Here is a 14,331-nt window from a genome sequence, read left to right as displayed (position 1 = left end):
ATGCATTAATTCCACAGAGGAAAAAAAAATCTCTTTTTTTCCACTGAGAACTTAAGTCTCATGAAAATGCATTAACTCCATGACAAAAAAAAACCCTGCGGGCTTGTGTGAAGCCTTATAATGGTATAACAGTCTTGAGCAGAGACATATTATAGGTCACAACAGTCAATAATACAGACAGAGACCACAGGAGCCACTGATGAAGATAAGAAGCATTTGGAGTAGATCCCATCTTCAGAGAGAGAGAGAGAGCAAAGAGCTGAACACACTGCGGGCTTAAGGCTGCCCTAAAGGCTGCGGGCTGGCAGTCATGCAGGGGTGGCTAAATTATTGAATGCCTGCAGAATCTCTCATCTGCCAGTCAGTCAGATGGTCAGTTAGTCAGTCAGTTAGTCAGGCATGATGGAAATGCAAGTATGGTATCTGCACCTCCAGAGTGCTGTGCTGTGGGTCGGCACGCCTTCACCTGTCACTGGAAGGCACTGTGTGGACTTGAAAGAGTCCTCGACTCAAACAGTGGGTTTAAAGAATAGCTGCATGTCTGTCTTAGCTGGAGATGTGTGATGTGAGACGGATAAGTGTCAGGCTCTGGAAGAAGAGAGTGTTGTACTCCAGCCCGTAGTCTTTTCTTCGAAATAGGATTGTATAGTGATACTGTACATTCTGGCTGCCACTTGAGGCACCAGTATACATCAAAACTGCTTGTCGGATGGTCAACACCTTCGGAAACCCTCCCACACACACCTTTCTGACGTCAGATAAACATCGGCAGAAATGTGTGTCTATAGCATACCGAAATAGACAGTTTTACATTCACACCCACTTCACACTGGGGTGAAGGAGGTCAAGTTTTGTTTGTTACACAACTATTTCTGGCACTTTTTGTGTGTACAACCTACACACCAACACTATGAATATTTTCCAGGGGAGGCTGTCTGAAAATGTGCGCGGTTGTTCTTATACAGCTATGTACAGTTTTACAGTTTTGATGTAGACAGACAACAAGTAAAACAAACTAATTTGTTTCAAGCATAACCCAAAGACTGTTTAAATCCCCCTCCAGACATGTTAAAAAGCATAAACTGATAGTCAAACTAATATTTAGTTTAAAATGGTTTTCCCTCATAAGAGTTAAAAACACACAAAACAACAACAACAAAAACAAAAAACGTAGATCTACTCTCACTGAGGAATTCTAGATTTGGCCCGTGCTCCCAGGAACAATGCCAGGCTTCAAACCCATTTGAAATAGTGGCCAAATTTGGAATTACAGTTTCTCGGTCTGCTGTATCATGTGATGCCAACAGGCTCAAACAGACTCCTTCCAATGGACTTACTTTGAGAAAAAGACGTCTGCAAATCAGTGGATACAACCCCACAAAATGACTTGTTTCACTATCGGGATTTAATTGATTCTGTCTGACAGCATTTCAAAAGCATTTAAGAGCCACACAATTGCATAATTTTTATTACCATTCAAGTTAGTGAAAGGCTAAACCAGAAGTTAGACGCTCCGCTGCTGAAGTCTAATGTGCGCTTGCTCTATTGGCTATAATACGAAAGATTCAGGTAATTTTATACCACAGAAAACAAGATTTTTGGCCTCGAGAGCCGCAGGACAACTCTCACAGGGATTTACGGGGCCCAGCCTCCAACGCTGTATCCAGTTCCCTTATAAAAGTTTGTTTACACAGGCTTATTTATTAAATTTTTTGGGCACTTTAATTTTGTTGGCACCTTATACTTGCTATTGTACTATTTACCTTTGGAGGAACAATTTCTTTAATGAAGTATAGAAACTTTATTTTACATTTGTGTGGTGTGACACTGTTGTGTTGTGATTGGTAGATCTATTTATTTTTTAAACAAAACTATAAACAGGAACGTAAGACACTGCATTGTAAGTAATTAAAGTAGGTATGGTTAGTGAAGACAAAAATCGTCAATTAAAGCTACGCTGATGTGTTGGCCTGCAGCAACTCAGGTCATACTTTATGTCAACCCTGCATAAGTCAGTTCCCCACTTGGGTCACCCCAGTAAAAAACAGTTTAGACACACCACTGTTCAGACATTTTAGGGGACATAACAATATAGATTTTTGAATGGAAGGGGACTTCTTTTAGATGTCTGCCTGCAATAGAAATGGGGTTTTGACACTGACATTTTAGTTTCACTTTATTCATTTACCTATGATCCTACAACATAATATCAAAACTATATATGTATTGTGAACCCCTACCCTCTGCTCCACATTTGATTAATATATCAAAGGCAGCTAAATGATCATGATGGCTAAATTCATCAGGCCCTTGGAAAGTTCTCTGCTTATCTGTCTGAGTGCCATAGGTCATGCACTGCATTAACTGCTTCAATTATTCATCCTCAATGCCCTTGGTTCTGAAAATGCACTCCAAGGCGAGGAATCTAGCTTCGCCATTTTGCTTAGTGAAATACAAATCCTTTTAAATTAGAGGCTCTTGATGGATTCGACCCCCCACCCGCCTACTGAACACCCTCCAAACCCAAATCTCCAGGGCATCCATAATGCTGCAATTATATTTATCACCTCAGCAGTCAAAAGGCAGACCCGCTCTCTCCAGTCTCCCCGTCTGAACACATGGGAGCACATCAAAATGGGCTGACATGCGGCTGACATTCATATTCTACATCTGTGTGCCCTTCCACTGACGGTCTGGGACTTGGCAATGCCGAAGGGTCATGCAGAAGTATCGTGCTCTATTTTTATGGTGTTTGCAGATGCATCAGGCTTCCTCCCCAGTCCTCTCAGACTGCTAAATATGAGTGTAATACTTAACTGGCTGATTTTTTTCTCCCCCTTTCACAGCTCAGACTAGATCTAAGAATGCATCGTGTTGGCAACTCACTGCAATCAATTCCACAGTGATACTTTGTGGGAGGTTTTCCTCAAATGCGAGTCTTTTTATCAAATGGGAAAACTGAACTCCATCGCTCTGGCCTGAATCCAGACAGACACAGAAAAATACAAACAAGATTAATCTCTGCCAGCTTCACCTGGAGCCAGGATGAAGGTGCACAGTGGAACAGTGCCTAAACAGGAAGAGAGAAAGTAGAGCTAAAATAAAAAAAGAAGAATAGAAAAAAACACAAGAGATCAATACGGGCTGACCATCACTCCAGTCTCGGCTTGGGGTAATGGGTAGCCGTATTGCATTAGTCCACTAGATGGTTCTCCTTGAAGTGGTGAAGCGAGAATCCTACTAATGCATCTGACATTTCACTGCAACCAAACAGGGCAGCCACACATAAAAAAGTCTCAGGGCCTCATGGATCAGCTTGCACAGGGATGCTGCAACAAACAACATCCACCCAAAAATGTGGCTGTTGTTCGGCAGTTTAGCAATTTTCAGTGTTTAATACATCTACTCACATCACACTTACACTCTTTTCCACATATTCTCTCTTTCCATATTTACTAAGATGTTTGCTTCACATTCAATTCAATCCATTTTAGTCTGTTTTGGTGCAGAACCGAAACCTTTGAATGAATCCTGTGAATGTACAGTTATGCTATTACATAATTAATGTGTTTATTAAAGATAAGATGCCTTGGGTACGGGAGGCTTTTTCTTTGGAGGAAATAATTCCCATTTGTATATGAATACAAAATATTGCAAAGTGACTGCAGCTCAGTAGCAATAGGATGAGTCAACAGCAACAATGGCTTATAATTTCATACTCCTTGTGTAGCTGTTCAAGAGTCACAATAATAGCAGTGTGTTTACGGCTCTTTGCATGAGAAAAAAAAAGGAAAACATAAGTGGAAAATACATCTGAGGAAAGAAGCAGGGAGAGACTGTGTTTATCCATAGGATGTAAGATAAATGAAAAATTCCAAAATAAGCTTTAAATCAGTACTTTTTCTTTTTTGTTCACATACAGGCTACTTTCTATTTCTCTCTCTTTTTCTCTGTCGATGCAAATTACACGACCGCAAACAGCTTCTTAAAGTTTTAATGAGTGATTACACTGGACATGGATGCACACAGATAAAATATTCATGCACACTGGACTTCTGATCAGTGCCTGTGGGATATCATTAGCTTTCCTTGTTTTAGAGGTTTCTGTACATTAGAAGAGACAGAGATCGCTCCCTGCGGATTTACAGGAAATGGATTGGGATTCATGGAAGGTCGAGGTGAGAAGCAGCAAAACACTTGCTCCTGTTGTCATGAGCTGTGTGGATGTGCTGTCATGAATCATGGAGGGTGATTTCTTTTCCAGCCCAGATGGGCCCAGATAACATTAATCTTGAAAGGATTCACAGCACAAAGCTACTGGTAGATCTTATCCATTTAAACATTGTTGCAATTGTGGATGCCAGTTTCAGTTAATTTTGCTTTCAATAACCCAACAAATTAACCGGTAACTAACCAGTTAATCATTACGAAAAAAGAGCAAAATAACATGAAATACATGAGGTCTTTCTTTGTAGTCCGTCGCTCCACTGACTCAGAGAGTTTAGCACTGCATTTCAAAGTGCTGTCTATTTAGAGGTGGGGAAATTTTAATAATCATTGATGTAAATGTCTTGGCTTTTACATTATTTTCTGTTGGCCTTGATGACAGACAACGTTCTAGGTGTGTTAACATGCAGAACATATTGCCCACTGCCAACTCTCCGATCTCTTCTGGTTAACCAACATTAGCTTTGGCCATGGGGGATAAATAGCACCAGCCACCAGTCAAGTGTTGGTAAATATTAGCTTAACCATATTTAAGTTACGCTGTGTGGCACGTAAAACTGATAATTAAACAAGGATGTCTACATGTCTTTGATACTGACAGCTGCCATTATTAGTTTAGGCAGCGTGCCCATTCTTTGTCTGAGTGAACTAAGGGGACGGGGCTTAGCAATACATCAGTTGTGCCACTTACTAACAGGAGTGACGTGGGAGGAGACCGGAAGGTGGGCACAATGTTACCACATCAAAGTTGTTGGGTCAGGATGGCAATACCAGTGATAATTACCAAATGAGTGGCGCCATAAAGCCTGCCCCTCTATGTTAGTTGATAGGACATGGCTCAACTAAAAACTCAAACTACATGTTAAATAGGTTTTTTTCTCACGCATGGTTTCTGTCACTTTAGGTAGTTGTTAACACTCTTGTTTGTTTTTCTGATAAGTTTGGTTTTAATTTATTAGTTGATGCTATAAAAAGGGAGTGTGATGTTATGATTGACAGCTGTGTGTGCCAACTGATGTGCTTGTGATCAATGGGGCTGCTTGCGATTGGTCAGATGGGTGTATGGGTGGGAACTTGAAAACGTTGAGATTGCTACTGCACAGACTCTGTCTGTAATTGAAGTCACCAATGCAACATGGCCAGCCATATCCAGGATATTTTGGCTTTATTTTTGGAGGAGGTCATGTCGCAAAGCCATCTTTATATACAATCTAAGGTTCAATCTCAAAGTATTGCATTATAAAATTGTATCCTTGTCGTGATCTTGCAACAGCAGATTGTAAACAACATGATTTGACAACATAGCCAACCCTTTGTACTATATACCAACTGAGTATCTCCTGCTGACAGCAGTGACTGCTGATTCACATGTACCACCACATGCCAACAGCATCAGTGTGGAAAAAAGCAGGTGAGTCAAGCATGTGCACAATTTTCAGGCCACTTACAGGCAAAACCACAACACGTTTTCTGAATGCAAATGTCTGCTGTAAACACTCCTCAACATCCTTGTTCTAACCTTTTTAAAAAGACAAATGTGAACTTAACAACATTGCTGTTAAACCTGAAAAAGGATCATTGCCACTTTAAACAATCACCATTAACGTTACATTACAGGACCCAACAAACAAGACCGATTCTAATAGCTTGATTTGAGCCCATTCAGGGGTTCAGCTCTCTCTGTTTAATCATAAGGTTTCTGAGAGAAATATCAAGAGATACACACCAAAGACGGCTGGCTGCTTTTCTAAAAAGACTAAATATCTAAAACCCCACTGCTTCATGCACACAACCGAACCGGAGTGTTTTGAACTGACTGACCACAAGACTGACTGACCATCATTACCATCCTCAGAGCCCTGCTCTCTCACTAGCAGGGATAAAAATGAGGTTGAGTGAAACAGAAAAGGCAGAGTGTAAAACAAAACTCATGTCTCCCAAATGACCAGTTGCCAGAGTTTTTTTTTTTCTCTCTCTCTCTCTCTCTCTCCTTCCTGCTGGCTAAAGAGAAGACATTTAGACATTTTCAGACAATTCCTCTCCTGAGTGTGCAGGCTGCAAAAAAAAGTTGAAATGGTGACACACAATACAGCAACATGGGTACAGGCCATACTCATTGTGACGCTGCATCCTCTCTACAAGCTGTCTACATTTCCAGTAACACTCCACAACTCACTGGGGGACTGGGGCAGAGATTGCCAAACAGATCAATAATTCATCCACCCAAAACAGATTTCATGATGAATTGGAAAGGCAACACTGATCTTACTATGGTAAAAAAAAAATGCAATACAATAAAGAAGATCATCTAATTTTTCTAAAAAAATTATTCTAACTCTATTTGGTGTCCATCACTGATCACCTTTCCTTACCTGCTTCTTTGGAGAGTTGTGTGAAGGCCTCCACTCCCTTCTCTCCGTAGCTGCCCTCTGAAGCGATGGTGGAGACGTAGGTCCAGCCCAGGGCTCGGATAATGTCCACCATGGCCTGGGCCTGGAATGAGTCTGGAGGAACCACCCGTGAGAAGAAGTCATAGCGCCTGTCATCACTCAACTCCGGGGCTGTTGACGCATAGCTGATCTGCGGGATCTTGAACAGAACAAGAGGGGTTGGGGAGGGAAAGGGATGTTTACTCATGTGTTGGTGCTATTCTGGTGCAGTACCATGGGGGGTTGCCATGGTGACTGCTTTGACAAATCACATTTTTGAATGACTGTGTCCGAAATCACTCACTGTCTATCTTCACTGGCATTTTATTTGAGTGCCTACGTAAGAGGTTGGCTAGGCAATTTATCAAGATTATTTCGATATTGTTATGTGTGACTAGATATTGTCTTTGATTTTGGGGAAATATCAAAGGCGTTGCCTTTTCCTGGTTTTAAAAGCTGCATTACACTGTGGTGATGTAATTTTCTGAACTTATTGATTGTTCTTTTATTTTCCTATTTTCCTCTACCCACTGAAAATTCCCATCGTGTATATATTTTGTGAAAGCACCAATAGCCAACCCTACAATATTGTTGCAATATCGATATCAAGGTATTTGGTCATCTAACTCTTGAGAAGAAAGCGATAAAGCATATCATCCAAAATGTTTTCATTTCACAATTTAACTTGCTAACATTTTCTTATTTAGCTCAGTTGCATCAGTGTGCAGGCAAGGTAAATAAATTTAAGACTGGGGCTCCCACACCTTCTTAAACATTACATTCAAGGACTATTCAAGGACTTTCTAGGCCCAATTTCCTTAAATTTAAGGATCCAACGCAGCATATTTAGAGAAATAGTTCAAGGTTAATTACTGTGATGACACTGAAAATTTCTATAATGAGAGACAGCAGGCTTTACAGAAGCTCACAAACAACAATAATAAAGGAAGAGGCTTATACCTGTGAACACTTCTCAGTTGTGCTGTGTTATAGTGGTGGAAGACCATACTGAAAGAAGTTCCATTTCTATTCTTGCACAAAATATAAAGTCAAGCACTTTCAAGGAGCCTTTGGGAACCTGTAAGATATCATTTAGGATCACAGCTTTTAAATGCATCGTTTAGAGAGGGTAAAATTACTGTCCAGGCCACACAAGAATACTGTCCCATTACAAAGAGTTACAACATGAATCTCTCATATTTTAAACAGAATGTCAGACATAATTTTTGGCAACTATCACTATCAGGTGTGCCACCTATGTAAACAATAATATCTGTCCCATTAGTTAATAAACTTAAAGTCTGACTGAAAAACAAGCAAGCTTGGCACATTACTTATTTCTTTTGCTGCTTTCACAGGCAGATGCATCAAGCAAAGCCATCAAGCGATACATTTTTCATATATTTCACATAATCTTTTCAACTGCACATCTAAGAATACTGACATTATGTAATCCAATATTTTATAGAGCCTATATTGAGTCTGTTACCTGGGCAACGTGCTGCGCTGTCACTTTCTTCTCTTAACATATCAATGAAGTCTTACCACAGAAATGTCTTTGCAGCAGTTTTTTATGAACTAGCAGCACAGCCTCGTAAGCGCTCTTTTACACTTCCCTCCTGGTGAGACCTCGGTCTGTCTTCACCAGCCTGCAGCATATCCAAATATTAATCTTAAGGAATTCAGATTTCAAATGCATCTCACAAGCTTCCTCAGCTTCCAAGTCTTTGATGTGACTGAAAATGCATATTTAGCTCACATGATGAGAAATGAGCAAACTCCATCTGCTGAGGACAGTGGTTGAAAGCTCAAGGCTCGAAAGCAGACCTTGAATGAAAGAGGGTTTTTCTCCAGGTCAAATCTATCAATTGCTTTGTGTTGCGGAGAATAGTAAGAGAACCTTGAGTTATCATTTTTAATGTCACACACTGCATCCATGGTCAAGGATGAACATTCATGCTTTTTTGATATTTTTGTGGGGAATTCCTCCTCTTAAAAAGCTGAGGTTGGAGTTAAGGTTTTATATCAGAAATAAGTCCTGTTTCTTTTTTGAAGGCAGAAAAAAAATGGTCACTGCTACTTTTTAACCCCTTCTGGATTAATGGTGATCTGGTATACATAAATGCATCTGCACATTGCTTGCACATGTTACATATTGCAGTGAGCTTTGTCACAAATTGTGAAGCTCTAACTCAAAACTGTATGCTTCATTACAGAGCTAATTGGCCATCTTTGACCTTTCATAGGCTTAGTCATTGGTATTTGTTAATTTATAAAGCTATGATAGGTAAACTCTCTTCATATATTTGCTGTTTGACTGAACAGAGATCTGACTGTAGCAACAGTCTGCAAACTGAAGAAAAGTCCTGAAACTAAGAGAACTGGTCCCTCTGCCTGCTTTTGAAGCTATCATGAGTACAAGGGTGAATTAATCGGTTGGTATTTGTCATTTTGTTTAGGTATTTCAATATTGCTATATACTTAATGTGTATTTTTTGTGTGTTTTTTTATTGTGGTTGTTGTCTGTAACTCTTACACTGAGATTTTGGCCATGTCTCCCTTGAAAAAGAGATTGTTGATCTCAACGCGACTTGCCTGGTTAAACATGGGTTAGATTTCTTTTAAATGTGAATGGTGTTAAATAATGCTTTTATACTTCAGAAGGTTCTTCCATTAAAGGGAGCAGTGTAATTACACCTAATGACCACTTTCAACTAACAACTGAGAAACACTATCAACTAAACAGTGTAGATAAGAGCATCCCATAAGGATATACAACAGGCCAAGTTCTTTAGCAAGATGCAAGATAGTCACTTTTCCTAATGTTCAGATATCCCCTCAATAGTCTGCAGGTGTTCAGCTTACTCCTAAATAAAATTACTCAGATTTCAGCAAAGCTAGCTAGCATTATTGCTCTGGAGATGGAAATGTAAATCTGTGAGTTACTCTGTCCACTTTTCTTCTAGCGCCACCATTAAACAAAAACAGCTATACCAACTTTTGAAAGAATTGCCATGAAATCTGGTACACATGTTCATGTCTCCATTAAAATGCATTGCAATAACTAAATACTGAGTGTACCTTTAGTACTAATTGGAAAAATTGGCATGCTAAAATAGTTATCATGGTAAACATTTTACCTGCTCTGCATCAGCATAAACATTTTTTTTGTATCAGGCTGTAAACATGTTTATTTCTGCAAGACAAGGGAACCAGCGGTGATGAAACACTAATGGATTTCCGGGTTTTAGGACTCATTCCTGGGGTTTGGCATGGGGATTAGGGACAGCCTGGAGTGGCTAATCAAGGAACTGCAGTTTTTGACATTTGTTCGTCAGCTTCAGTTTTTAACCCTGCCGCTTGTCTGAATACTTTATTCTTGATTCATACAAGCTAAGTATCTCCATAGAAGAAAATGTAGGAAGTAAGAACATATCTCATTGCATTCATCATGAAAAACCAGAACAAAGTAAATCAAAGGATTCGAGGATCTAGTTTAAGATTGTTCCAAAGGCTGCCTGAAAAAGACATACGTATATCTCATCAGCAACTGTGTTCGAGGCTCTGAAATGGCAATCACACCTGGTGGCATGTATGGGATCAACCTGGCGACCTTCCACTAGACAGGTGGACGCACAGGCACGGTCATGCAGCATTTTCTCTTGAAACATGTGCAGTACCTCATCACACAGTCTAATCTAAGCACTGTATGAATGCCATCCATTTCTGTTAGAGTGATCAAAAGCAGCCGGACACTGGGGAAACACAGGAATGAGGACACAGCGGCTCGCTGATGGGATTGCTTCAACTCACAGAGTGTGAGTTATAGCTTTGACCCACAACTCAAAGGGGGTCAACTGCACAAAGCTGACAAATTGAGGAGTCAAGCTTGAGACGACTCAATATGCTCAAGTCGCCCAAAAGGAAAAAAAAAACAAATACTAAAACCGGCAAACAGAAAATCAGTGATGCAATTAAACAAATTCACAGGTGGGAATGCTGCGGCGATGTCACACATTAAGTCACTCCAGGGCAGCCTAAATTGAGTGTAGTGGGTCAAAAAGGCTGCGCAGCAAAGTAATGGAAAAGCAACAGCAGCAGTGATTTGCATTTAAAAAGACTCTTCTTCAAAAAAGTGAAGCATCCATTTGAAACATTTGATAGTGGATGTATTTTAACAGAGCTGTTGAAGTAATACTATGCAGCCAAAAGGTGTTATAGGTTTGTTGAATCACATCTCGTCTTCGCCCCAGCTGGGACAGAAAGCTGCTTGAACATTTGTCTCTCTGGAGCTTTTTGCTGCGAGGAACCATTTAAGATGGCGATGTCTTTTTACTTCGTCCCAGGCTTGTACCCTGTTGATATAATTTCTCTACTCCTTATTCCCCAGGAATCTAAACCACTATGTTTCCAGACTGCTTTTTTAATTACCACTTTGACCCCCAGGTAACAACAGCGCTACACCCTGATTGAGAAAATGCCGAGGTGTGAGGATTAAATCTTCAGGAATTACACTACAAAGAGATGCTGACTAACTAATACTGATTAGAATCTAACACCTTTGTATTTTCTCTCCGGTAGATAATGGGCTACAAATCAAGTGGAATGCAAGTTCGGAATTTAACCTTATTTATGAAATAAGTAAATTCAATTGAAACCCTCCGAACCTGATTATATCTTTCTCAGTAGATTACAGACAACAAAGTTTAGCTTTGCCACTTAACAGTTGCATGATTGATTCCCTGAATGGTTTCAACTAAACAAGCTCTTGTTGCCACAAATTGCAGCAGATTTGAATTTCTGCATGATGCAGAGATAAGGCGAGGAGTATGGATATTTTTCAACATTTTAGAACAATTTTCTGTAAATAATTAGCTTGCAATGAGGAAAGGATTATTTTTTGTTAATCCCTCATCTATATTAACAATCAGCTCATTTCACCGCAACACTTAAAGGGATACTTTGCCTATTTTGAAACAGCTTTGTATCATAACAATGTGCACTGACCTTGTAAAACAAGTGTGGTCAATTTCTCTCAATCTTACCAACGCCCAGATCTTCCTGCTCATCTCTGAGCTGAAATCTGCCAGATGACGCAAAAGGCAGCTTTTCTCTGGCTCTAGAGATTTTCATATGCCCATCTCACGGACACAAAGAGTATAGAGGTGGATGCAGAGAAAGAGAGACGACCCCCCCCAAATACAAAACAAAGAAAGAAAGCGTCATAGTGTTGCCTATTTTGTGGAAAAAAAGAGGCTGAAAAAGTGCTGATCAAAAATGAACCAAGATTCTGTTACTGGCTGTGTCCACCAAAGAGTTTTTTCCAGAGACCAGAGTACTTGTCTAATTCTTCACAATGGGAACACTGCATATTTACACTGTGCTACAAACAGCAGCAGCATGAAGAAGTGCTGAGCATCAGCTCTACGTTGAGTGGTGCCTGTATAGCATGTTTTTCCTGAGTGCAGAGGGGTGAAAAATGTTTAACTTTGGATAAAATGCTGCTCTCATCACTGCTTTTTACCTAGCCACTCAATCACAATGGAGGAGGGACGAATACACGAAAAATGAATCGTCACATCTTATAAGTGCTGAACAACAATTGGAGGGAAAATATTTGAATATTCTTTTTATATGTTAATATATGCTTCCCCTCATGAGCCCATACAAACCGGCGGGTCCATCCTCTCTACCTACTTGCTTCAGTCTTCTCTCTATCCAGAGCAAGTACTCTACCTTGCACCGCCTTTTTCACGTCTGTGTATATATCATATAATAGCAACCAGATGCAACCAAAGTGTCTTAGCTCAAAAACAAAACAAAGAAAACATTGTGCCACAGGGTGTTTACTCAGGTAGGCTTGGTTGGTATGTATTTTTTTCATTCCCTCCTGGAATTTTGCCGCGGTATGGTACAGTATATGACACTATCACACCCCCATCCCTACTACAGTTTCAATGTCTTTATGTGTCACAGACATGAAGAGATACAAATTTATCAGTCTTATTTGACCTTTCCTGTTTCTGTTTCAAAACAAATGCCATGTGAAAACAGTTCTGTCAACAGAATTCCATCAGTTGTTGACACAAGGCATTTTACTGTGAAACAATTGCAGGACTGTGGTGGTGACAATGCAGTAGCTTGCCAACTTCATAAATGAGTGGACTATGTGCTTTTAATTGTAGAAATACAGTAGTTATAACAGACGGCAGCTTTGCAGCAATGCCGCTGCAACAACAAACGCTGTCAGTGTGAACACACACTGCTCACACATAGACTGTGGCCCGGCATAATCTCCAGGGCACGTGATGCCGTATTTTTGACAGTAAAATTACACATCAGGATTTCTAAATACCCTGATATGCCTTGATACCATGATACTGCCCAAGCCTATCCTCAGGAGTGCAGAACATGAACAACTGCTTCAGTGAACACAAGACCTCACTGAGATGCTTATTATATCATTTAATTGTAATTTGTGGCCATTGTCACCAGCTGGCCGCCATATTGTTTCCTGTGTCAGAACAGACAAGAGACGATACAAGCCCGGGTGTTTATTGCTCCAGTCCAGCACAATGCATTCTGATAGTTGTAAGTTTTATACCTCTTAAGCAAAACGAATACTGCAGCACTTTTTTTTTCTGTTTTCCCTGGTATTTGTATTTGTTGTTGTTTTTCTATTGCATAGACATCCTAGTTTTATAAAAAGCCCATCCTTCATGTGGTGACATACATCTTTTAAACTGCGTGCAATTTTTATTTCATTAGGACACTTTGAATCTATAACGTGAAATATGGCATCACACATGACAACATGTTCCATGCTTGAGTGGCAGCAAGGTGAGAGGCTGACAGTGATGCCTGCAGGCTGTCTGCATTGACAACAACTACAATAACCGTGAAGCGATCACGGGCAAGTAAGTTCAGGCCGAGAGAGAATGATTAACGATGCCCCCTTTCAGTATCACAATTACCCAAAGCTGATGTCTGGCACCTGTCATCCGCTGTATACATCAAAGTTAGGATTGCTGAGGGTAATCGCCTTGCTTGCACTTGAATGTATCTGGGCTGACAGGATCGATGGAAGGAAAACACAGAGGTCTGTTATGGGGGACACTGTTTTATTGATTTACCACCGCAAAGTGCTGCGGCCGCCCTGAATAAAAAATCTGTTGCTGAAGTCTAAAGAAGGTTAAGGAAAAAACGGAGGCTGGGTTGGGAGGTGGTATGGGGGGTGGGGGGTGGTAATCTGCTTACTGACATTAAATGAGAATTTCAACCTGGGTGTTTAAGAAGAGAGGTGACTAAGCGAGGTTGTGTAAAGGTTAGACACGTTCACAGTAAGTGGGAATGCCAGGTGAAGTTAATTAGAGTGCCTTGGCCTTTCCATTGCATTTTCACATACAGCAGCCCACAAGCACCACAGGCAGCTCCAAAGAAAAGGTGAGAGACTGTAACGTTTGCGCTTTAATCGCCCTGCTCTGCTAATGTGAGGGTGATGATTCTGACGAGCTGAGAGGGTTTCTTGCAGCTAGCCGCGCTGCTCTGCTCTTCGTCTTTTCCCTCACATGCTCGGTGCGGATAGGAATGTTATTTGAAGAAAAATAGGCAGCATATGGCACAACACGACTCTCAGTTGGGGTAGTGGCAACCATCTATCCTTGCCATCTGAGAG

The 14,331-nt window shown here is 40.5% G+C and overlaps 1 protein-coding gene across 1 annotated transcript in view; it reads right to left on the bottom strand.

Annotated features, from left to right (window-relative positions):
* LOC121947349 (metabotropic glutamate receptor 7-like) overlaps nt 1-14,331 on the bottom strand; it is a 133,252-nt gene that overhangs the window by 85,632 nt on the left and 33,289 nt on the right. The window contains exon 2 of the mRNA XM_042492355.1: nt 6,600-6,816. Coding sequence (XP_042348289.1) covers nt 6,600-6,816 — 217 coding nt within the window. The remainder of the gene's footprint in view (nt 1-6,599; nt 6,817-14,331) is intronic.

The sequence above is a fragment of the Plectropomus leopardus genome, chromosome 8 (genome assembly GCF_008729295.1).
Source record: "Plectropomus leopardus isolate mb chromosome 8, YSFRI_Pleo_2.0, whole genome shotgun sequence".
NCBI lineage: Eukaryota > Metazoa > Chordata > Actinopteri > Perciformes > Serranidae > Plectropomus > Plectropomus leopardus.
This window is presented reverse-complemented; position numbering and strand designations above follow the sequence as displayed.